Here is a 25,312-nt window from a genome sequence, read left to right on the forward strand (position 1 = left end):
GACTTGGATTCGTCCATCTTCCTCCAGCCTCGTCCTCTGCTCTCATTCCCCACCGCTACTGCTAATGCTGTGCCCCAAATGCAGCTTCAGTAGCACCTCGCCACTCCAGTGAAATGACTGCAGTTATGGTTTTCCGGTGCTAGTCTTTGAGCAGGAGGAGCACGTGTTACTCTAAAGCACAGTTTCATTTCCTCTCTCTGTCCTTAACAACAACCAAGCTGCAACTCCAGAGTCTTTCAACCGATGGTCTCACATTGCCAGTCTCCTACCACATTCTCATAAGATCTTACGGTGAACACTTAATTTTCAGATGCAGATGGTTYCTTGAATGACTGCAGACAACACTGCTTTCTTTGCTAGTTCGTCCATGATGCATTTGCCCCCTCCACCTTCTTCAGCTTTACTGACCACATCTGAGATCTGCCACCATGTACAAGACACGTCTTGGGGATGCTAGAAGTACTTCTTGCGGACACAACTCTCCTTTTCACTGACTAGTTCACACCTCACAAGACGGTACAGACATCACTCTTCACCAGCAAAACAGATACTATATTGGTCTAGAGAATATACCAAATATTTGCTTAGTAGAAGTTCCTGGTAGGATACCCTAGAACTYCTCATGAAGTCATATCCTTAAGGGTATGACATCCCCAGCAAAAGTTTCTTATTAGTAATACGCAGTAGGTCTCATAAAGGCTCCTATTTAGGACTGACTTTTTCATTCTCATCTGCATTTCTTCTCTGGGAACTTTTTGTGGCTGTCTTGATTTTCTTCCGTAGGCTCAAATTTGTTATTCTGTTACATGCTTTTAACTTCCAAAGAAAACCCAACTGTATCAGGGAGCATTTCAGAAATTACTSTTACAGAGCCATAACTTCACTCCCATGAATTTCAGCAACGTGAGGAAAAGTCTTTTAAAAGGAAAAATGAACAGAAAACATTATTAAAACCTTTGTACCTACTCATTCCTATAATCAAACCTAGGAGCAGACTGTCCCATTTCTGCATCCTTATATACATCAATTGAACTTCCATAATTTACCCCAAAGGTGGATGTTGTCTATTCATTTGGAATTAAGCTGTCAACCACATTTAAGAGGATTCTACCTGAAAGCCAGGTAGAATTGATCACTCCTCAAAGGAGTCAATGAACAGGGATTTCCAGCTGAAAACATAGCATGGGAATAGCGAGGAAGCTTTTTTGGTATGCAGAACACCAAGTATATTGAGAATACACTCAGTATTCAGTATATTAAGAACTATATTAGCTGTATTAAGAGCAAACACATATTTCTATTACACATAAAAGTATGACATACATAACATTTGAAACTCCTAATATATTTACATTGGACATTAAAAAGATCATTATAAGCCAGTCCTACTCTTTGAAGATCCTAGATTCTTCCCAAGTGGAATTAATCACATGGCTACCAACAGCTCTAAATCCATCTTACTGCTGTYGAAGCACTGTCAGCAGCACTGCAAATTTAAATCTGAAAATATTAATTGCCAGATGGGAAATCTGCCATTAGTCCACACTCAGATTTTTCCAGCTGGAAAGATTCAAAGTGTTAAACGGAGCAGATTTCTTTGCAGTCTGCAAACTAGCCAACAGAGCTGGTTTGCCCATTTTGCAGCCACCAAATGAGCAAAACATTCAACATGTCAGGGTGTTTTGAAATGCTGTTCCCTACAACAAATTGCCTCKGGAAGCACCAACGCACGGACTAACGCCCAGACCACAAAAAAGGTGCAGAGGAAGCAGAGCACCGTCACCCACGGCTGAGCTCCCATCTACTCGAGAGCAGGGCAATGCTACTTCKCAAGGGTTATTTTTTTTCCCCCCAAAGTCTGTAATTCATTTACACTCAAGCATTGAAAATTTGCTGTCAACATGCAGATTACCATTTGCCATAATTAGAAAGAAAGCTTTTGAGGATTGAAGGAGAGACACTTCAGCGGCTGAAAATGATAGATACCATTTTAGGCCATGAAACCCTAAGATCAGAGTGTAAATCAGGTGGGAAGGGGGTTCTGGAGGTCATTCGGTCCAGCCTGCCATTAGGTGAGCAGGCTGCTCAGGGCTGTTTCCAGCTGGCCTTAAACACCTACCCACCCTTCCTCTCGTTTCTCATTCCCCCACCCGGTGCCACCATGCAGAGCATGGCTCCATCCTCTCTAACATCCACGCACCAATGTCATGAGACCCATTTCTCATGACAGTGGATATATGCACACACATCTACAGGTGGGCATGCAGACTTTGAAAGCCTGGATGTAGGTAAGCAGCACCAAACGAGAGAGGCTCAGAGCCACCAAGCTTGGAGCTGAGCCCAGAAAAGTGTGCAGAGGCAGGGAGGTCACACCRATTCCCTTCCAAACTCCATCCTAAATTTAAAAATAGGATTATTATGGGCAAAAACTGACCTTGTGAGGAAGAAAATTACTTCTTGTGAATAAAAAAGGCAAAAAAACATATATCTTCAAGTAACGAACCACATTATTGAAAAAATTACTGACGTTTTAGGAGAGACTGGAAGRAGAGAGAGAATGGGACTGGAATACCAGAGCATGAACACGCTTTTAGAATGCCCCATTTTCCCACAGAGTATTCTGCCAGATCAAATAAAATCAGATATCTAGTACAGCTTGGATAGAATCRAAAGAAATGAATAAGGTAATCAGTATGGGTACAGTACATTTACATAACGGAAGTTCAATAATTTGGTCAACTTAGTTGCATTAAACCCATGCCAGAACACAAACTAAATCTGACCAGCTGCAGCACACTAGATATCCTAGCAAGAAAAGCTTTTTAAAAGAAAAAAACCCAAAAGAATCACAATACACCTAGATAAAGAGGGTATGTCAGAAGCTGAGAAGTAAAGAATGAGCGCGGGAAAGCGATGCAGGTGCCGGAGGACCGGGCTGGGCTGACACAGGAACGCTTCAGGACTGCTGATCCCGCAGAAAAGCAGTGAGCAGAAGAATAGAGAGAAAAATTTAAAAAAGATTTTACTCCTAAATCCTGAAGAGGGCAAAGCCTAGCTCAAAGAGAAAAAGATTTCTCTAATGTATGCACATTGCAGGAGAAGGAAAGTGCTCCCATGCCTCCGGCGAAAGGGAAAAGGCACAGGGAGAAGCGGGGCAACGCGGCAGTGAGCGGCGTGAGCAGTTGTTTTGCTGGCAGAGAGACAGAAAAGCGAGTGAAGAGACGGAGCGGGTATAAAAAGTCAAAAGGAAAGAAAAGCGAATAGAAGCGGAAAGAAAGGAGCCRCTGCTATGGGAAAGCAAAGCAAAGCGCCGTGCAAACCCCTGTGCTAAAGCCCCTGCATTCGCTCAGAAACGTACCCAGGCCAACTGCTCCTTTTCGACATCTGAACAACTGCCACCCTGAGCACAGGCACCTGCCAGACCTTCACCGTTATCGGAAATTTTGGGGAAAGAGCAAATTCTTTCTCCTCCTCTTTTGGCACACGGCAAAAGAATTTCATCCTTATATATTTTGTTACCCAGTCAAAAAGGTCAAACACAGAAATAAAATAACTACGGAAACGCAAACAGAGGCACACGCAGAAACCAGCCAGCCAAACCCCAAACACCCACAGAGCAGAGAGAGTCCTGAACAGAACCACTTCCTCGGGGGAAACCACGGAGTCCGTTTCCTTCTGACGAAGGCATACAGATCAAAAGAGCTTCCTCAGCTCGGAGTACGGGACAGCGGCCAACAAGAGAAACGTCCCTCCAGAGACGGCTCCATCAAGGACRTCTGCTTTCTAATATTTCCCTTCAGACTCCGAACATTTGAGGAAAGTTTTCCAGCTACTTATCAGCTGCTTTGTCAGCAGAGCAAAGGGGACAATGTTTGTCCTCTGCTGGCGGCAGCGGGAGAGGTGGACGAGGCTCCTGGAAACCTTGGGGCCAGTGGGATGCCACCACGCTCCCGCTTGGTGCCCAGCTTATACCRACACTGGGAACAGATGTCCACGCACGGCACGCTCCGAGCGCTGACCTTCCAGATTTCCCCTAGAAAGACATCCAGAAATCTCAAACAGAGGAACTGGAACGTCTTCTACTGTGTTCACATCAGCAAAGCAGTATCAGGAGAGAACGTCTGGGGAAAATAAGAGATGCAATGGGCAAAACGTAAGCTGCAGTGATGCAGAAGCCAAGTTCCAGCTCCGACCCCGCAGCAGCAGGGCACTGCTGCTGCACCCTTGCGAGACAGCACACACGGGTTTTCACACGCTGGATTTTGCGGGTTTCAGGATGCTGCTTTGTTTTAGGCTCTGYGAAGGAGGAGTCATTTGCCCAGAGCCAGACTGTCTTCAGACTCCTCCTCATATTAATGCTGGAACAGAATAAAATGGCAGTGAGGCAGAAAAAAAAAATCAAACAGTGCTTGTAGTGACACATGAGCATTTGCTATACATCAATATTTGCAAAGTGCTTCACAGATGATATCTTAAAAAAAAGAAAAAAAAAACTCTAAACAATCCTTTCCTACTCCCAAAATACCAAAGATCACAGATCCTGGCTGCTAGCATTATCAATTTCCTACAGAGAGACCCAGCTCCGGCCCCAAAATGGAATCGGAATATTTGATCTATATTCTACATCTACATTTCATCTATCTGTACTCCAAGGTCATCCAGCGCAAGGCCAACTGGCTAAACGGGCAGACCGTACAGATGCCGTCYGCAGCATCGTTCAGGTACTTCCACGCAGCGACCTTAATCGAAGAAGTCAGCTGGGACAAAAACCYTTGAAGCAGCCCACTCATCAGCCTAATTGTACTCAAATAATTAAACCACCTACTTGATAGAAAACTAATGTGAGGTTATGCCTACCGACTGATAGAAACCTTCTATCCAGCTGGAACGGAGCACTCGGCACCTTCAAGGTTTTTCTCCAGTCAGAAACACCTTACATCTTATAAGGTTATATTTTATAATGTCAACATAAATCTGTAGCTTAATAGGTTAGCATTACTTTCTATTAAAAAGAAAACATTATCATTCTTGATTTACAAATAAGAGACTGAGGTAAAAGGAAATGAAAGGATGCAAMCAAGGTTACTCATGAACTGCAAGGCAGAAACAAGGGCTGGAGCCAAATATTGCTAGGGAGTCCTGCTCAATCAGTGAGACGATTCCCCCTTAAGGTTAAACTCGTTTTTTTTTTTACATTTTATCTCTGCAGAGAGCTAGAAAAGCACTTTTTTATTTACTCGTGCAGGAAGAGAAGAGAGTCTGTTTCTTTCCTCCCTTCCATAAAGCTCTCATTCAGCTGAGAAGCAGCTTTAAGCCGGGCTCCATCACAAGAATTTAAGGGTTACTCCAAAGCGGGACACAAAAGCACTACTTTCTGACATCATTTCACGGTATGTTCAGGGAAGTATTCAGGCGTGACATTGTATCATTAGGTATAATACAGCCATCGCAGAGGCACTGATTACCGCRATGAGAACTCATTTTCTTTAACAGTATACGTGATAAGGAACGAATAAAAAGCTGGGCCAGAAACATCGTTGTAGAAAGGTAGGCTACRTACACAAGGAGGAAAGAAACGGCCAAAGAGCCGTTTGGGGAGTCAGGGAAGACCGACAGCACCTAGCGACTGAGTCCCGGTAGGGTCTGTAGGGGTGAATGAAGACCAGTATTTGGCCTCCTGGGCTGCTTCTCCGGAGGCTCCAGCTCCACGTGCAGYTATGCAGGGCTGAAGCCTGTTTTCAGCCAGATCCGTGCCCTGATCTGGCTTCACACCAAGATGCAGCAATGTTGATGCCAGCGCTTGGCGGGGGGAGCCGGTGCGTAGGATGCAGCAGCAACCCGGCACGGCTTAAACTGATGGCCAAGCCTTACCTGCAGGCCTTGCAAGGAGGAGAAGCGGCGGTGCAGGAGGCGAGGGCAGTGGCGCTGCCCAGCTCAAGGCTGGCATCACCATTTGTGAAGCAGTTGGGGTCCCCGCAAACATGCTATCGAGGGAGCAAGTCACGACCCAATGYACTCACAGAGGGCGTTTAATTGAATAAGGGTAAACAACAGCTTCATTAGTGGGAAAGTGTAATTACTCTTCTAATGGTAAAATGAGCTATCCACATGGTTGGCATTGTAAAAGATGCATCTCTGGGACAATAAGATCTTTCCAAAGATACTCCTTTTTTTTTTTTTTTTTGAGTGACAAGCAAAATAAACTCTTCACACCATGACCTGTTCCTGCAAAAATACCTTCAGGTGACCCTTTTTTCAAGGCTACTGTTCTTTTTTCTAACTTCTTACAAGGTTTATTGATCCCAGAGCTAATTACCTCCTAATTGCAATGGATTAGCTGAGGTACAAACAGCAGCCATTTCTCTCCTGTAAAAAGGGCAGTAGCTGGGCTTTTGGAGACTAAGTAACCAGAGTGGACTTAGGTACAACCTACRCCAATGCAAGATCGCTCACAAGTGTCGCCACCGAGAACGTGGTGCTCTGCAGCAACACCGCTTTAATGGTGCTCTGCTACGTACGTGCACAGGGCAGGAACAAGCCATTCGTGTGGTCAAGGTGTGATGCAGGGGTGGGACCTCTGAGCAGACCAGCCATCCACCCATTTCAGAGTGGGGCCACACACATATTGACAGTGGCATCTCCAGGCACTGAAGCAGGTGCCAAAAATAACGAGGGCTCTCCCAGCATTGCTGCGGAAAACCTTGTCTCATGAAGCAATGACCTACACAAGCGCATGTGACGAGCTATGGCAGCTCAGCTGATGTTCACCAAGTCAATCCTAAGACTGATTCCTCTGTCCCATCAAAAGCCAGACCCCTTCCCCCCATCCTATTAGACTTTGCAATGCTGAGTACAGCTGTGTCTAAATAGCTCTGCAAATTTTTGGCTAGTCTACCTGCGTCGCAGGGCCTCACCGGCAGGACAAGCACCACAACGTTCTCCTATCTCCTTCTCTATCTTACTAGACACTGGCGTATCTCTTCAGAGAGGCCCCTATTTCTTAGATAGGCTCTTCTGACATCGCGTACTTGCATCTGTTAGTAAATGAGAGCATGTGATGGATAGCTCTGTGTACAGTCAAACTCCTTCGGGGCTCAAGTGCCCACTGAGCTGAAGATAATGGGATTATTTTCATATTTGATCACGTAAATGTCACTGGAGACGTTTGCAACCCACTCAAATCTTTCTGCAGGTATAAGGAGTCATATATAGCAATGAGTTTTTAAGATATACTCCAGTGAGGCCTTTATAAGACCTCTTACTAGAGCTAAAATAGTTTGGGACTTCTCCCACTCTCTGGCATCATACCACGCAGCTTCTGCTACCGCAGCCTCAAGTGACTTGCGAGGGGATGGTACACGCCATTAAAAGCGTTAATGGAAAAGACACAGGACTCCATCCCTCTGGTCACGCAGATCAATGTCAATAACCAAATCTGCTACCGTGCTGCTAAAGCAGCTAAACACGTACGCACCAACCCACTGGTAACCAGAGTCGTCTTTTAAATTCTCACGACTGAATCACCGCACGCCTAAATGCCTACTAGAGTCAGGCTCGTCGTGCAAGGAGCGCCGCGATAACGGACTAAGAAACTACCGCAGCTCCACGGAGCTCACGTCCATAGTCGCCTCCCCGCAATCGGTCTTACCGCGTCCTGGAAGGGCACAGCAGAGCCAARCACGCAGCGAGGTTTCACGCATCAGACAAACACCAGACTGGTCTTGGATGGCCAGAGGAGCCTGTAGGGCTCTGGGCTAACTGTCAGCACTACGCCGAGGAACTCAGCCTAGCCAAGGAATACCTGGAGGCTTTCTTGCGCACATTGCGTATACACTTTATTTAGCTATGAACGTGATCCAGAGATTATCTTGCACCRTTTTTCGTGGAAGAACAAACATGCTGAAACAGCAGCATGTAAGCTCTAGTTCAGAGCACTGCTCCTTCTGCAGGAGCACTGAACTTCCAAAAACCCTGGTTCATGCGTTCCACTTTCGCACAGACATTGATGCAATGAACTGATTTGTTAGTTAKTTGGTAAAGAAATACATCTTCAACGCCCTCATCATTTGCCTGTCATCGTCCTTACGTTCCCTCGGTGCACCTCCACCCCACTTACTTTGTCTCAACAGTTCTTCTCCATTCGCCGCGTYCTTTGCCTAAGAGGGCTGAAATACAGTTCTTAAGCGTGGTGCTCTCTGAAAAACGCTGATGCCATGGAGCTGACGGTTCCCCGAACATTCGCAGCACGTCCCACATCACACCCATCGCAACCCCCCTTCCTACAGCCTAGGGTGCTCAGCRAAACGTATTGCTCAGCTGATACACGCTCAGCTTCCACATTCAGTTTCAGGAGAGAATTATGATTTTGTTTCTCATTTGCACAATAAACTTTTTGCAATACCATGTACTTTTTCTTTAACATCTTGGTCTTGTTTGAAGCCTTACCAAACAAATAAGATCATAAAACGTTATTACACTAGAAATTTTAAGTACCGAATAACACAACCAGAGCTYGTGCAATGCGTGCAATGATGTTAATTATTTACCAGTACTCAATTTGATTACAGTTTGGGTGATTGTACTCAAATTTTTAATAGCTACATAAAGCATTGTGTTATGTTCTATGGAGTCCTAGAATAAATCATCCTTAAAAAATTTATCTCTTAGAAATAAAGCATACCATTCAGCCATTTATCAGGGTTAAGGAAAGATGAACAACGGAAGTTCCGTAAAAGTATTTATTTTTAATGACACCCTACCTTTGAAGAAACAGTCCTTGCTGTGGATAATGTAGATCTTCTTCCTCTGCAGACAGGAGGCTCGATGCAGCTGACAGTGATTTTCATAAAATTTGCCATCAGATCCACACACTGGCATGTAGCTGGCCTTGCAGTCTTCTACACACCTGCACTCCGGCTGGCCGGTCTCCTTGTTGACCACGCACCTGCTCCCCCGGCCGCAGTACCTCTTCTCGCACGACGCGTGCAGGCCGTCCTGCCCGTAAAGCACTGCAAAGGACAGAGAACGTCAGCGTTCGCGCCTCTGCCTAACGCAGCTCACGCGCTTGTCGGAGCACAGCGACGACCMCAAGCTCCGAGGTAACAGGATTTGGAGACTAAAAGCACACCCTGTTGAAGAGCGGGACAGGGCAGGCTGGAGAGGACCTTCACATCTGGGCTCACAGGCTCCAGCTGTGACTCAAACTACTGGAGCACGGAGCTTCAAGGGTTCAGCTGGAAAGCAACGGGCATGGGACTGATGCTCTTCTAGTCCTTTGCAAAACTGGACCCCAGAATACAACGTGGAAAGAGTATTTCAGTGTCCTAAGTTTGGACGTGTTCAAAAAAAGCAGCTCAGAAATCCTGCGCTCCTGCAGCCCCCAGGAGCTTCACTGCAGACTGTGAYCCTCCCTGCGTACCTGTGCTCCCTCACCAGCAGCAGAACATCCCCTCGGCTAAAAGTCGCACGGATTTCACTGCAGGTTAACGAAGACGACTGAGAAGAGCTTTGGAAAAACAATATAACCCCCAAGACGAGCAGCACTGAAGTCAATGCAGTACGATGGGAGGAGGCACCTCGCCATTAAAAGGTCCACCAGAATCTACCCCTATGCTCCGAGGAGTGACACAYCATGAAAAATAACTTTCTACTACTTTTAAAAAAAAATCATCGGTTATCATGTTCCGCACATTACTTCACCATATTATTAAAAGGCAAAGGAAGTYGCCTCGATGCTGTAATATTTTGTGCTTCTGAAATTTCTTCCCTCAAAGGCTTACAATAGAACATTATTGTAATTTATACGGGACAGGATACTTCCCAGCAAGCCCCGACTCAGAGCAATAATTAGTATTATACTCAATAAAGACCGTTTCAGGAAATTTGATTGTTTTATGTTAATTGGAGTATACAAAGATTCAGAATTACAAAGAGATGCTGCAAAAGGCGTAATTAAAGCATGAACAAACACTTAGCAGCCCGCTGCCAGCTGCACGCAGCGGCGGCAGTCGAGGGCYGAGCTGCGCTCGAGTCGCTTTGGACCAGCCGCGCAGGGCCGAGGCCGGTCCCAGACGCCCGCGTTCCCCACGCGCAGCCTCGGCTCTCGGCACCCGCTCGGGGCGCGCTGGCCGGACGCCTTTGGAAGCGAGCACGGCGGGAGCACAGCTCTGCACGCCCTCGAGCTCCTGACGGGACAGACTGCACGGTGGCCGTGTCACCACCGCGTCCTCCCGGGACGCCCAGGACATTTTCCAAGTGGCAGAGTTGTTCAGTCGAGGAGACCAGAGCAAACCTAATCCAAAGAAACTACTCCACTAATCGCACATAACGGAGAAGCAAGGAGCACCAGGCACTAGCTACTTCAATCTATTGCCCACTTTTTATCATGCTAACTTCCTGCCTAATGAGGACACAGGCTCTGCCTGCCCAATATCTCCCACCGATCTGCAGTGCACCAGCGCGGAAGCTGCAGTTCACCTCCTAGAGACCAATGGGTTAACGCACAAAAAACAAGCAAGAATTTCTTCATGTAACAAAACCTCATTTTTCTTGGTCTCAGTTAAGCCTTTGTTTTTATCACTGTAAATCTGARAGGAAAAAAGAAATCTGGTATTGGAGGATTAACTATTTGACTCAATAACTCATTAAAATTCTTCCAACCTTGCCAACCTGAGAAATATTGACTTTTTCCTGACTTGTAATAAACTACAAGGTCAAAGTACCTCTGAGCGGCATCAGAAGTACAGTCCCAGGAAGCAGCCTCTGAATATTCCTTAGGTACTTCACTTACTTCACTCGTCGTTCCAGGGTTCCTACAAAACGTCCCCAAGGACGCAGATGCTGCAGCCTCTCCCGGACCTCCCCGCCAAGGTCACCTGTGATGACAGCGTGCCRTCCACCGGCCCAGGACGCCAGGACGGGGCTCAGGCAAGCCGTGTTGAGCACCACCATCCTCCCAGAGCAGCACCTACGCCCTTGCAGGGCCTCGGCTTGCTCAACGTAACGCGATGCCCTCGGAGAAGCTCCRGAGACCGTTCCTGAGCCTAGCGGCATCCAGCATCGAGCTCTGGGCGTTATCATCAGGTAGGGAGCAGATGAGACTAAAGCAAAGTCCTTCCCATGCTGGAAGCCAGCAGTGGCTCCTCGCCGCCCGCCTCGCGACGTGCGGCGCTGGCAAACCTCTCCCGGTCCGAGGGGACCTTGGCCGGGTCCCGGCACCGCTCCCGAGTGCGGCGGAGGAGCCGCGGGCAGCTCGGCGGCATCGAACACAGCTGCCCTCCTCGCTGCTTTTTTGTCACGTTATTAAAAGTGACTGAATTCCCTGCTCCTACAAGGATTATTAAAAACAGAAATGGGAAAGGCAATCAAGCGAAACTAGCCGCTAACTGCTTGCAGTATTTATGAGCCCCACTGTACTGCATGAAAAAGATAGAATTTATTTAATTTATTAGTCGCAAAGAAAGTCATTTACRGAGGTTAAAAATTGATCACCTTGCAAAACAAGCCACTTTTTGACACTAATTAAGCTTGCTCAACATGGCTAGAGACTGACTTGCTCTATTACGTTGAAGTCGGTGTGACGGAAAGAGGAAGCCTACTTGCGTCCGCCTGTGCAAACATGCTGCTTTGCAAATTGGCTGGTTGGCCCCTGAGAAATGTGGGATTCCAGCCAAAGAGCAACACGGCCTCAGCACAGCCAGCGAAGAAACCGCTTTGGGAAGCTTCTRCATGCAAAGGTTCTTCTTTGGGAAGAACCACATGCAAAAGCAGAAGTTTCTACTGCAAGTCCTTCAGAGGCCACACTGCAACTCACAACCATCAGCATGTTTCTGTTAAAGTAAACTGCAACTTCATAGCAATAAGAGAAGTGGGGAAAAAAAGGCAAAGCCTCTGTAACGTTAGAAAAATATTCAGTTGCTAAACCTAGGTGCTCCCATGAAGTAAACCAGTAAGTTAACAGCTAATGAGTTATTCCACTGGCATCCCGACATCGATAGTCTTCCAACATTTTTCTTCTGCTACATTAAATAATTTTCTACAGCTTAAAATGTCTCAGCAGTACTAAGCACTATTCACTGCTGAAAATATATATTGCTGGGATGTGCAGATATATTTACACATGTGTACATGCTACATGTGTTCATATACATCCATCCACACACACTCATATATGCACWTACAAGACTCAGACATTTCCCAACACACTTGACTTGCCACAACTTCACGTTTGCTGAAAACAAGATGCTACAGCACAGGGCCGTCAGCCTTCCCTTATTGCCACATATTTAATACAGATTTCTTGAATAACTCATGGCTTGAAGTAATAAAAGTTCAGGTGCATGAATACTGCACCTGGCTCCTGTTCAGTTAGCAAATGCCTACACACACCATTACTGCAGCAATAAAAATGAGGAGGGAAACAGAGCAAGAGTTTGGTAAAATTCTTCTCCGATTCTCAGTCTTTTTTCACCGCGTGCCTATTACGAAAGCAGAGCGGGAGAACAGCCGCGGTAAATCACCTGGCATTGGAGGCATCGTGGCAGCACACGTTCATTAGCTCAGTTACTAGCATTTCGGTATCATTTATTCATATAAAGCAAAACTGATGATTTATTCTGGAGAAAAATACAGACCGCGAGACCCGCTTCGAGCATATTTTGCTAAGGACGCAAACTATCCCCGCTGGTTTCCACCAGGGTTTGGGATAACTAGAGGAACTGGCCACCGCTTTGGCAGCAGCGACCATCACCACCGGGCTTGTTTAGATGCTCTATGTGAGAGGAGCCACGTGCCAGCTTACTGACGACATGGAAAATTAGTTCAAAACCTATAAATGACCCAATCACACCACTCCAACGAGCTCCGCGTGTGTGCAAGGAGACGGGCAGCGACTGCCGTGTCGTGGGTGCCGGCAGCGCGGTCCCGCACCGCCAAAGCCACCCCTAGGCAGCACGAGGAAGCCCGCTCCCACGGCCACGCCGGGCCGCTCCCGCGGTGCAGCACCTTGCACCCCGGGCACCGTTAAATCCATTTCCAAAAAGAAGAAAATTAAAAGGGTAAGATAAAAATTATCATCATTCTAAGATAGTCTTCCTACTATAATAATGTTGTTTTAATTYAATCTTTTGAGCATTTAAGGACAACAAGCAAATACCGTTGAACTCGGAGCGAACCAACAACCCCCGCTATTTCATTTGCGTTTCTGCTCCTTCCTTTAAATTCATCACCGCTGCYGAAGGGAACAAGGCTTGTCCTGGGGTGCTTTGCAGAAACCTCACAGAGACATAATATACACTCATTTATTTACGTGTATAGCATATATATTTAATAGCACGTATTTGMAGTTGCTTGGTGTTGAGAGTGCCGCAGGAAACCCAGGCGCGACGGTCGCGCTCCCGCGGCAACCCTCCTGCAGGCAAGTTGTACCTACTCCAAAATACACGATCCCACGTTACAAAAAAGCTGCCAAGTTTAAAAAGCAAAACAAGAACAGCTAAAAGAAAGGCAAATCTGCTCTGAAAAGGAGCGTTGCGACAAAGAGTTACAACGATAATACCGACACTAAGGGAACTGCTTATACGCGTGCACAGTTCAGTATTAAATAAAAAAGAAATGCTAAACCGAAGTTCAGTGGTAACGTGCAGTTATTTCACAAATAGCACAAGGAGGCACTCAAAATCACAGAAGAWTTTCCTGTATCRATTTTTGTATCTGAAAATCTTCTGTCTGGAGAATGAAACCCGTAACAGGTGAAACCATGAAAACGCAACTGAAAATTTCAAGTATCTATGATCAATTAAACTAATTTCTGCCCTGTTTCCAATGCTTTTAACCATGATAAGATCAAAAGCKTCATTAACTGTTATTTTGGGACAGTATTATGGTTTATGACAGCACTAATAAGAAGAGAGAGGCAAGTAACATGAAGAAATGAAAAGATCAAAACTGTGTAAAGCATATATGCAGATTACTGAGGAAAAAATACCCGCCAACGCATGCAAACACATATTTAGATGCTTGCCATGAGACTGTACCATGCACAATTTGCTCGATTGTTCTCTTGGAAGAGCTCCCGAAGAGATGATTCCTCAAATTGCGCTGTATTAGCTGTTCAGCCGAGGTTATCTGGGATAGGTGCTTCCCGCTGAAGGCAACTTCACGGCATCACCRCCGTGCAGCAGGCGCAGATCCAGCACCCAGCCGCGCCGGACGGATGCTGCGGGATGCAGCCCCCGTGGGATCRCCGGACCTGCCCCCCGTCTTTGCCGGCCCAGGAGCAGATAACAGGCCCCTCCAAAAACACAACCACACACCGGGGCAACCAGGAAAAGCCTCTGCAGCAGCAGCTGACCCCACTGTTTTACTGCTTGCGCTTATTAGAACGATTTAATTTAGTTTCTCCTTGGGCACCAGTGCTGAACACACAGGGAACAACCCAGCAGACCTGGGCAGYGACATGCGCGTGCACACATGTGCACACACGTGCACTGATTTATTTTCTTGATCTTATTTTTAACCATCTCAGTGTTGCACAGCTGGAAGAACACAAACTTTCTCAAATAGGACCTGCAGGGAACAGATCACATTAATAGTTTGGCTTTCATTGGTAAAACTCAATACYGAAAGAATATATTCTTCTGAAGGAAGGAAATGAAATTCCCGTAGGTCACTGCCCAGCATCAGCTTGCTGCTTTTCATCTTTTTCACCGGTCTCTGACCCATTCCCTCACTCCTCCTCTTAGGATCAGCCTGACTTTTCTCCCTGTTTCCAGCTGTCTTTCATCCTCTGACCAGCACAGCAAGCTCTGTGAGCTACTATAAAAGACAAGAGAAATCAATAATCCGGTGTCATGCCTCTTTCTGCTATTGCTTGAACGAAACTCTTGCAGCAGAGACTGCGAGGCGGTCGGAATCCGGCAGCGAGGCAACTACAGACGACTTGCCCCTTTTCCTGGCCCTCTCTCCAACTAGGTTGCCAACAGAGTGGCCGGAAGCCAGCTGCAAAGGCCAGATCTTTCCAAGTGCGTTATTAAGATTTAAATCTATTGGCAAAGCTGGTCCGTTGCATGCTGTCCACGCATGCTTCCTTCTCCCCCGGAGCAGCATCGGCGTGCCGGCCCCTGGCAGCACCCGCTGCCTGTGGCCGCGTGACGCCCCAGCCCTCCCGGTGAGGAGCAGTAGGYTCTCCCTCCCACCTTCTTCCAACACCCGGTGCCGAGCCTTTGAAAATCCGACCCTCTCCTAACCTYCAGGAAGCCTGGACACAAACGACCCTTCTTGTTCTATCAGCTCCTGCTGGGACCAGTGAACTAAACAGAGCTGAATTTCTAAGTTRTCTGAGCTGAGAACCAAATCCTGGCTTGAAACTTCTGGCTCAGCCCATCTTGACTTGAAGGAAGGTTAAAATAAATAAAAATCAGTAAACTTGGTATGTTGGCCAGGCTGCAGCAAAAGGGAGACACGTGCATACCTGCTGCTTACTGCGCCTATGTAAAAACTCCTGCAGCTCTGCTACTGCAGTACTAGCAATGGCTCAAGAACAAGAGATGCTAAGTTTCAATCTTAGGGATTTTCTACAGTCTCATGGAAATCTCTCCATTTTCTAGTCTGTTGACTCGCTACTTTGCATTAAGACCATTTAAAATTACTTTCCTTGGTTATTATATGCATGTTTTCCTCTTGCATAGGCACAAAGCAAATGTTGCTGCATASTGGATGGAAAGGTTTTTCAGTTTCCTGGCTATTTATTTTCTCACTCAGTGCATCCACTTGTAAGGTTCACTATGAGGGGGGAAAAAGGTTCACCATTGCATTTGTCTCAAAAATTAACATTTTTCTGACAATTTATTTTCATTTGGAAGAGGAATAGGAAAAAAAAAAGCTTTTATAGTTAATACCCACGCAGCTTCCTTATTACATTATTCCTCAATTCTGCTCTTAATAAAAATCACTTGACTTGCACCAAGTCCTGCTGGCGTGCAAGGTTTCACTCTGATCGATCACAGAGATCTCAGGTCTACGCGTCCTCGCAGCGATGCCCGTGGCAGCACCGCTGCTCASGTCTCCCTTTAAGAGGCGCACGTTGTGCAGTTCGGCCTTACAAATCAGCTCTCACTCTTGAGGACATTTTTCAAGCTCTGCTGAAACACAGCCCCAAAAAGCAAAACAGGCAGAAGCAACTCAGGCTTTCACCYGCTTCCCTCACTGCTAGAAAAGGATGGAGACTGGCACGACTGGCGCTGGGTGTAAATGAAAAATAAAATAATTAAATGCCAGGTCTTCCAGGAGCTTCCACATCATACCCCGGTATYAGTGTTAGGGCAGCCTGGCGGAACGGGCTCTACTCTGCTCCAACGTCAGGAGCGCTCATCCGTGCGGACAACACGGGGACGTTCAAAACGCGAGTCCACTGAGGACATCCCTCTGCCTCCCCTGCGTCCGTCACACCCTCAGCAAGGGAAACGGAACTGGGGAGCTGCTCCTCCTTACCAGTGGAAGTCTCCCACCCCCCAAAGGGAGCAGGAGGAGCCCCCACGTCCAGCCCCAGGCGGACCGGTGGAGCAGCCTCCCCTCTGCCCCGCGGTAGAGGATTTGGTGTCCAAAACAAACGAACGAACCCCCCTAACCATCCACAGAGAACAAGACAAGCGCGAGCCCACAGCACCCCGAAAGCAACGCTCCCGCTCCCCGCCGCGGGCTCCCCGCCGCGGGCTCCCCGCCGAGCCCTCTCGCAGGAGGCCCAGCCGAAGCTGCCCGCGACCTTCCGGCGCGCAAGCCGGCTAGGCTTGGACAAGCACTTTGGGAGGCAATTCAGGTTAGTCTGTTAAGGCAATAAATCTACAGCATCTTTAACTGTCCCTGCTCACGCCCCTTCCCCCCAGACTCGAGCAATCTGCTACAGCCGGGCTCKGAGCAGCTGCGACTTGCACGTACGCGCAACTCGGGCCGTTCCCGTGGAAGAACCCGTCCTTCAGTGCTGTGCACGCAGGACCGGAGATAACCGTGTTAACGTTACGKGCTGGGTTCACAAACAGCCTTCTGAGAGTCTGTTTCTGAGCTTTAACGTTTTCCTGCAAAAGTTGCTATTTACTGAAAATAAATGGAGAGAAAAAAAAGAAGTATTAARGCCATTTAGCTGTAATGGSGTTTGTGTTAGCGCAGGTGTTTGGTATTTTGGCTTTTTTTTATTATTATTTATTTATTTTACTTCTCAGTAAAGTGTAACACATTTGACACGTGGCTGCTTGACTTGATGGAAGAGGCAGCCCCAGCCACGAGCGCGGTGGCATTCCTCCATCACACCTAARTCAGCAGAAACCTCCCGCTGAAAACTGTTGAGGTTGCACAGTGTCTTTTCACGTTTTTTTTTCCCCCCCAAGACATTTCATTTATGTTTTCCTGACTAGACGCCTTCGAGCCTCATACATTACAAGGGAAAGAGCTTCACCGCRAGGCGGGAGCCAAACCGCTCCGTTATGGGGAGAATTACAACGCCTAACTACCGACGGAGGACGCGTTACGTCGGYGCCGGGAGAGGACGTTTTTATAAATCGGTTTTGAGCCGTTCTTTAGAAAAGGAAAGAACGGGCGGAGGGACCTGCCGGCCGACTCAGCGGAAGACGTTTGCTCGCCTGCGCGAGGAGGACGGGGACCGGAGAGGAGAGGCTGCGCGGGAGGCGGCACGGCGCTCCCCCGGCTCCGCTCCCGCGTCTTCGGAAAGCCCGAGACGCGCGCGGGCTGGAAGAGCTGCAGCGGTTAGCTCTTCTAGACGTTATCACCTACCGCATCCACGGTGAGYGCGGTACTTAGGAAACCCTTCTGTGCCCCCAGGCCTTCAGCGGGACTCCGGAGAAGAGGAAGGCAGTGAAAGATGAGGAGAAAGGACATTTTCTAAGCACCAGCCCATGAGCTGCGCCGGTGCAACGGAGGGAGCTGGGACAGCCCCTACTAGGGCACTCCCACCACAACCCCCCCCAAGACACTCAGCCAGGACTTGACCACTTCCCAACTTAAGTTTCACTTGAGTTTACTCAAGAATGCTTTCAGAGAAGTGATTTAAGAAGAACCCCCCCCCTTTTTTTTTCTTTTTCTTTTCTTTAAGAACCACTCCAGGAAAAGATCCAGCCATTCCCGACCACAAGACTACCCAACACATGTAGCCAAAGGGACCAAGGCACCGCTCAAACCAGGACTGCAGAATTTGGCTCAAGCGTAGCTAAAACAGTGGTTTTGGCAGCTCTAAAAGGAACAAAAAATTTGAACTCCAAAGAGCAAAGAGCCACCCTCGCCCACCTCCGGGGGAGCGGCAAGGCAGACGAGAGCGGACRGAGCGCCGGTGCTTCCCAGCGCCAGCCACCACCGTGCTTCACACCAAATACTTYGTCACTTGGAAAAGCCTCCCAGCTTTCTGAGCCTGAAGGGGAGCTTTCAAAACCAGCGAGTTTCCGGAAAGAGAGGAAAAGTGAAACAAATAGGGCTTCGGTCAAAAGTGGTGAGAACGGGGCATGTCTTAAAAATATTACCAATTTCACACGCATTACGCAGCGCTTCCGAGATTAGGTTTATAAGAGTTAAATATTATGAACAAAGTACTATTTGATTTAAAATGATAGCAAATTAAAACCAAAACACCTGCCAGCAAGACAGCCACAACAGGCGAATATACACATTTCCCTGAGACAGCGAGCAAATCCTAAACAAATACGTTACCACCCAACGAGATTACGTGCTTAGCAACTAAAAGGTTGCACCAGTTGTGCTGACGAGGGGGTGAGGATGCTCTCAGGTAGCTGCTAAAGCGAACACGCGTAGAGGGAACACCGTATCCGACGCACGCGTCTCCAGGGAGAGCGATCCCGCTTTGACTGGGGAGGTCAGCAAAATTAAAAAAATAATAATCTGACATACCCCTAAAATTCCCCGGTGACCACTGCTGCTGTAGCAGCCCGCTGTCCTCGAAGAGGAGAGGCCCCGGTCGGCCCGTGGGGACAGCAAAGGCTCCTCGCGCCGGAYGGGGCCACCGCCGCCACCGCGCAGCACAAGCCAGCAGCCCCCGCTGCTCCGCTAGCCCTAACGAAGGGTTTTTCCAAGGCTGAAACGCCTGGAGGAGCCCCACTTGCTCAGCAACACCATCTAGCTCCCTACAGCCCCTCACGGGGATTGTGCAGTTCTCCACCGGTTGCATTTTCGATTTGTCTCACCCGTGTTTGATCTCCTCCTAATGCTGCGGCAGATGTTTCCACCACCGACGCTGCCCCTTGGGCTGGGGCTGGCACAGAGGGGGGGAYGCGTCTCGAGCTGGGGAAGGAGCCGGCTGGTCTGGGTCCGATTTCTCTGCAGACTCCAGGGGATAATTTCCAGGTTTCTGGAGATGCTTCTGCCAAGTCCAGCTGCGCATCTCCCACCGCGCGCTTGGCTCGCGCCTCTGCAGCTTCCTCTTCGCTCCAGTGGAGATCAASTGCTCTACAACCAGACTGCACCAAGTGCTCAGAAGCATGCCCATCCACACTTAAGACATTAAATAAGAAATATAATAGATTTCTTATTTATAGCCACATTTACCCTCCAAGAGATACCTCTCCTTACCCGAGGGGTGGTAGAAACAGCGTAATTTCTACTAGATTACCAACCCTCTCCTCATCCCTTTTACTGCTAACAGAAGCGGTCTAACATGTATTTACTCATTGGGAGCGTTATAACCTCTTGAAAAGGTAATGCATTGCTACTAAAGAATCATTTTGAAGGTGAAAAGCCCCCAAAACTTCATGCAACGTTAAAACTAGCTCACAGCGTAAAATGCAAAACCCGAACGTTACCACAAACGCTAACAGCAGTGCTGCTTTTTTTTTTTTTTTTTTTTTTTTCCCTGCTGCTCCTTTCTTCTCCATCCCAGGCAGCTGTCTAGAAATACCACCAGTCTCTTGGATGGAGAAAAAGAAACAGCATATTTGGGCTAAGCCGCAGCAGCCGCCGCCACCGCGCTGCGGTTTGCTGACCCGCAAGGAGCGTTCCTCCAGCCCGGACAGGCAAAAACGAGCAGGAAGGCGCCARCACGAGCGTAGACCCCAAGGTCGGCTCAGCCGCGAGCCGAACGCGCTGGTTCAGCGACACGACCGAACCTTCTGCTGGATCCACAGGGCTGAACGYGCGTCAGCGGGGGACCACGCAGGGAGGGACACACACTGAATTGCAGATTTGAGGCCAAAATTCATCAGGTTTCTCATTAGCTCGTATTTAAAAGCAATTCCCTGGTGCCTTAGAAAAACTAAGTAAATTATTCATTTTAAAATTGAGGGTGAATGGATGAAACTACCCTGCCATGGTGCCTATGCTTGTTTCTTGCGATGAGCAAATTCAGCTCGACGACAGCTTTGGGGGAAAAAACGCGAYGAGGAGTCAGAGCAAGAGAAATGGAGGAGAGGCAACATTTTTCAGTCACTTGAAAATATCGAAAAGGAAGGAAAAATAAATTAGATTTGCTATATTGGACAACATAGCGAGAACAGGCACACAGACRCAAAAACTTTTACTGATTTATGCGAAGTTATAACCACCGCTAGTGCTACCTTTAGCTATGTCAGTAGAAAGAAACATAATCCTGATAGGTTTTCCAYGAGAGAAGGCAGCCAACCTCAGAGGGAAATCACTTCAACCCACTAGTAATGGGAGCAGATACCCAGAAGGCAAAAAATCCAGCTGCTATTTTGTGTTCGTGGTGAACAGGATTAYTGGCAGCGGTGGAAAGCAAAGTCCTCTGCTGAACGTCACACTGGGGACGGCGGCTGCTTTCTGGGCTCGGGCTGCAAACACCGGCTTGCCAAAGCTTTCGGTACTAATGAGGCCGATTTCCTCTAAGGGAAAGAAAAAGGCACGGGTAGAGAATTCAATTTTTATGCTTCCTAGTCTCCTACTGATGTGCATGTGTTCAATTGCTCCCACTCACATTAACACCCAGCAGGGCAAGACTCAAACCATCTCCTAAGCTGGTACAAGCTGCGACTCTCCAGTGCATAGTGCAAACGCTAGAAAAAATAAAAATAAAAATGAAAAATTTATTTAAAAATATTTCATGCTAAATAATGCAAAACAACTTTGGCTATAAAAAGAAAAAGACTTCTCAGCAGAAACCTTTGGTGCTAGTTAAAGTACAAACTAGGACTATCTGCCGAGGGCATCGGCAGCTCTCACCAGCGCCAACGGGAGCTGCATTTGCAGAGCAGGGTCACCGTCCGGCTCCTGCAGGGTAATTTACTGACAGCCCAGCAGGACTTGCAGGAACTAAGTGGCCAGCTCCAGGTTAGTCAGGTGGAAGAACATGCACAGTGCCCATTTTGGAGCAAAAAAACATCTGAAACCATCAATGAGAAAAAAGCCTCAAGGTGCCACACTGAAATGAAGTGAGCGAACAGCTGGCGAAGAGGGGGAAAGGGAAGGAAAAATTCAGGGAACAACAGAGAAGAGCAAGTTGTTCTCAGYGTGCGGTGCCAGAGCGATCCAGAACCGAAACACAGCTTCTCGCAAGCTTACACACAAAGTCGTAATCTGTCCAGACAGCACCCACGAGAGCGGACAAAACGCTCGGAAATTTAAAAATRCAAGACCTCTTCCCTCGCCCCACAACGAGGGAACACGCAGTTATTGAAGAGGAGGGAAGGAGGGAGAAGGCAAGGCGTGCAACGGGATGCGCTAGGTTAAAGCACGCGCTGCAGTCAGAGGAGCTCAAAGATCTGCTTCCCGTCCCACCGCGCGCGCTCAAACGCRGCGTCTCTCGGAGGACGCAGCGGGGACGCGGCCGAGAAGGCTGCGCGCTGCACCGCGCGGTCCAAAGGGAGCCCGCGGCCGGTTCATGCAAGGGACGAGGCGGAGCGCATTAAATCTCAATTAGGTCGCGGCACGCAGCAAAGCACACGACATCAGCATCACGTTTGCTCACCCAAGGATTAAGCCGTTTCCCTCGGAGCAGCCCGCGCCTGCAGAGCAGCCTGGGGGCTRCACGAGCCTCTCGCTGGGAGCCACCCGCTCCCCACGGTCACATCGCCAGGAGCTAACGATGGTGGCACCGTGCTTTAAGAGTCATTTAACTCGCTTAAGAGCACAAAATACCCAGGTGTTGCAGTGCCATCGAGTTAAGTATTTCAAAATACCTGCTAGCGCATCGATGGTTTGCAACCTCTAAAAAACTGGAGACGCTGCCCACGCGCATTGCAACCATCACCGATGAAGAGACCTACGTGATACTGGTGGAGAAACTAAACAAATGCAGGAATTTTTAGATGAAACTTAAAGAAATGTCTACGGTAAACTAGGAAAGCAATGAGGACCCCAAAGCGGAGGTGACCTGGAGAACAGCTTCGCGGTCGGCTGGCCCGTTCTGCTATGGTTAACCGCGTTCCCGTAAAGGACGACACCGCGGTAGCCTCCTCGCTGCTGCGAGCTGGCCCCTTTGCGCCTTCGGTTCGTGGGCGGAACGGCGGCGACGGGCACACCGGAGCCCTCGAGGCGCCCGCGCCGCCGCGCTCACCCGGCGGCCAGCACCCCCGATCGCCGCACGTGTTAACASAGCAATAGCGCGTGCTAAAACCCGTGCAAATCCCGGGCTCCGTACATACTCTCCAACTTGCTGGTTTAGCTTTCACATTAAAAAACACTGCCATGCTTTATGCGTTGCCCCCCTCCGCACTTATCTTTCATTTCACGATTTGACCGTATTATTTATAAATTAATTTTTTTCCTCCACAAACCACACAGCTCAAAACCCACAACAGATGGCGATCTGCAAAGATAGCTTCAAAATGCATCGCTGCAGCAGTACCGTTAGCTAATACAGCCTCCAAAGGGGAGGAAATAAATTTTCCTTCAACAGCAGAGCTCTTTTCCTTCGAAACGTGCATGTTTCCTATCTCCTCCACGATGGATTTGTTGACTAGAGGTTAAGATGAATTAACAAAACCGAAGCAGCAGCAGACGTAAGCCACCTGACCGCTCGGGGAAAACGCCTGCAGAGCAAATCRGTGCACTTCACCGACGGCCTTCCAAGCTGCACCTATTGCCAGGTTAATTTGGCGGCACCTTTTACGCTCTCCGGCATCAGCCACCGCCGCAGAGCACGGGGCTCGCGCTGCTGAGCGAGGAGCGTCTCCAGGAGGGTGACCGGGGCTGCGACGGTCGGCCGAGGCGGGAGGACGCTGGGGACCGGGTGGCCTCCGGAGGTCCCGTGCGGTGCCGCGGCCGGCCCTGGTCCTTCTCGYCCCGACGCGGCCTGGCCGCCCGTGGGGGCTGTGCAGCCCCGAAAGCGCCCAGCGACGCTCGGGCCAGGCTTTCCGAGAACAGACTCGTTTATCTAAGAGCAYCGCGGGGCAGACCGCGACCTTGAGCGAAGATAATCAGCGCTGGCGCTCGGGAGCGAGAGGGGGAAGCGGAGCGGGTCCAGGATTGCTGCTCCCTGCATCGTAAAACCCTTCCCAAACTCAGAATAAATGCATAATTCGGTTAACTTCGTTTTTATTTATTCAAATAAATTCCAGCCTTGCCTGCCTAACGCCCTTCCGCTGTCAATGGGAAAGCAAAGCAATCTAAACACTCCCATTCCTCATCGCTCGTATAACTCRGCGGCTCCCTTCGCCCGCTGCCACCACCGCTACGGGACTGGAAAGGGGGTCGCAGCACCAGCCCGCCCGCCCCGCTCTGCAAACTGCCCGGTGCACCACCCGATTCAACAGCTCGCCCTGCAGCGACGGCAAAGCGGGATCGGACCTACTCTGCTAACTACTACGCTCTCATTTAGCACACTCACGGATTAAAATCTCAAATCTCAAAAGCTTCTAAGTTMGCTTTTAAAGTACAAGTAATTTCCTCTGTAGACAAAATAGCCCCTCACTTGTGGTGCATACTCGCTGTATTATTTTAATGAATTGCACCCATTAAATATAGCTCATACCACAGTATTTTACATTTATAGGTGTAACTGACAGATTGCAGACTGTGAGGAGATATATTGCAATATTTTACAAGTGCTTCCAGGATATATTTAGCAAACATTTTGTATTGGTGCCTGTCTGGATATGCCTGAATGTCAGAAAAAGCAGTGCACAGCCGCATTAAAGAAAATCAAGCTTTGATGATGTACTTCAAAAAAGAAAAAAAAAAAGTATGTATATACACGCACACACACATATAWATGAAATAACGTTCCAGTCATTTCAAAAGCAAAGACTTAGGCAACCTAATGGAATAATTACTTGCAAATGTGTTTGTTACCCAATGCTTAGTATTAACAAGCCCCCGTMATTACGTGTGCAAACAGTTTACCCTTGGCATTACTATAAACACGAGCAGGCGAACGGCAACGGGCAGCGGYGGGCGCTTCCCGGCGCGTCTCCTCCTGCATCCCCGCGCCCCTGCTGCCTCCGCTCGGGGCACAGCTTTTTGCTAAAAGCTTTCCAGCTTCGGGCATTTTTCCAGCGCTATTGGCCACGTCGGGCTTCACCTACCGCATGGGTCAGTTAATGAAGTGGAAAAACCTTCCGGGCTCTTTGGAAGAGATCTCTGCTCTTCACGGAGAGTTCAAACGTGGCAACAGGAGCGCCGATGCTTATGCGGTTTGTGTCTGTTTTATCTAATTTACACGCACCTACTGATAATATGCCTTAAAGCATACATTATTCAACCAGCTCTATGGAAAATATCTCAAAAGCGGCACGGCCTCGACGTGCTCCTGCAGAAACCCCAGGWGCTGCTCTAAGGACGCTCTCCACCGCCAAGCGCGCGGGCTTGAGAACTTCAACCAAAGCCAATCGCGGTATTTCCATCAAAAATACGAGCTGTTATTTCCGCCCGCAACAAAACCGTGAAGAYGGCCTCGTCCCGTGAACGAGGGCATCGTCCCGGCGCGGATCCGGCGCGCGTCCCCGAGCCCTCCCGGCCTCGGAGCTCTCCGCGCAGACCAGAGCGCTCCCCTCCGCCCCCGAGCAAACCACCGCGCTACCCAAAAAGAGCTGCCGTGCTTCGGGTGTTTAAACCCCCTTAACGGTAGGATACAAGCTACATGGTCGCAGTGCAAATTCTATTATGCATCCCCTGACTGCACACGCTGAGATTATGACTGCTCGGTGCACTCAGCATACAGATGGTCGCAAGGGAACACTAAAAGCAAATTCTGGCCCTGTCTATCATCCATAATTCAAGAGAAACCCGGGTTAAAAAAAGTGCATGAGCAATTGACATAATTTATAATGCTGCGAGTGGGAGAGTTGGCAGTCTCTCGCATCATAAAGTTTAAATAACGGTAGTTTAACACCAGATGTACCCGCAGCTG

General features: G+C 48.5%; 1 protein-coding gene across 2 annotated transcripts in view; it reads right to left on the reverse strand.

The window, feature by feature from the left end:
• The window catches only part of FSTL4 (follistatin like 4), a 211,894-nt gene that overhangs the window by 136,444 nt on the left and 50,138 nt on the right, over window positions 1-25,312 (reverse strand). For both annotated transcript variants that reach the window (XM_085312779.1, XM_085312777.1), the window contains exon 3: window positions 8,760-9,008. In XM_085312779.1, coding sequence (XP_085168905.1) covers window positions 8,760-9,008 — 249 coding nt within the window. The remainder of the gene's footprint in view (window positions 1-8,759; window positions 9,009-25,312) is intronic.

The sequence above is a fragment of the Rhea americana genome, unplaced genomic scaffold, assembly GCF_003343005.1.
Source record: "Rhea americana isolate MKP2758 unplaced genomic scaffold, rheAme1 scaffold_37, whole genome shotgun sequence".
In the NCBI taxonomy this organism is placed as follows: domain Eukaryota; kingdom Metazoa; phylum Chordata; class Aves; order Rheiformes; family Rheidae; genus Rhea; species Rhea americana.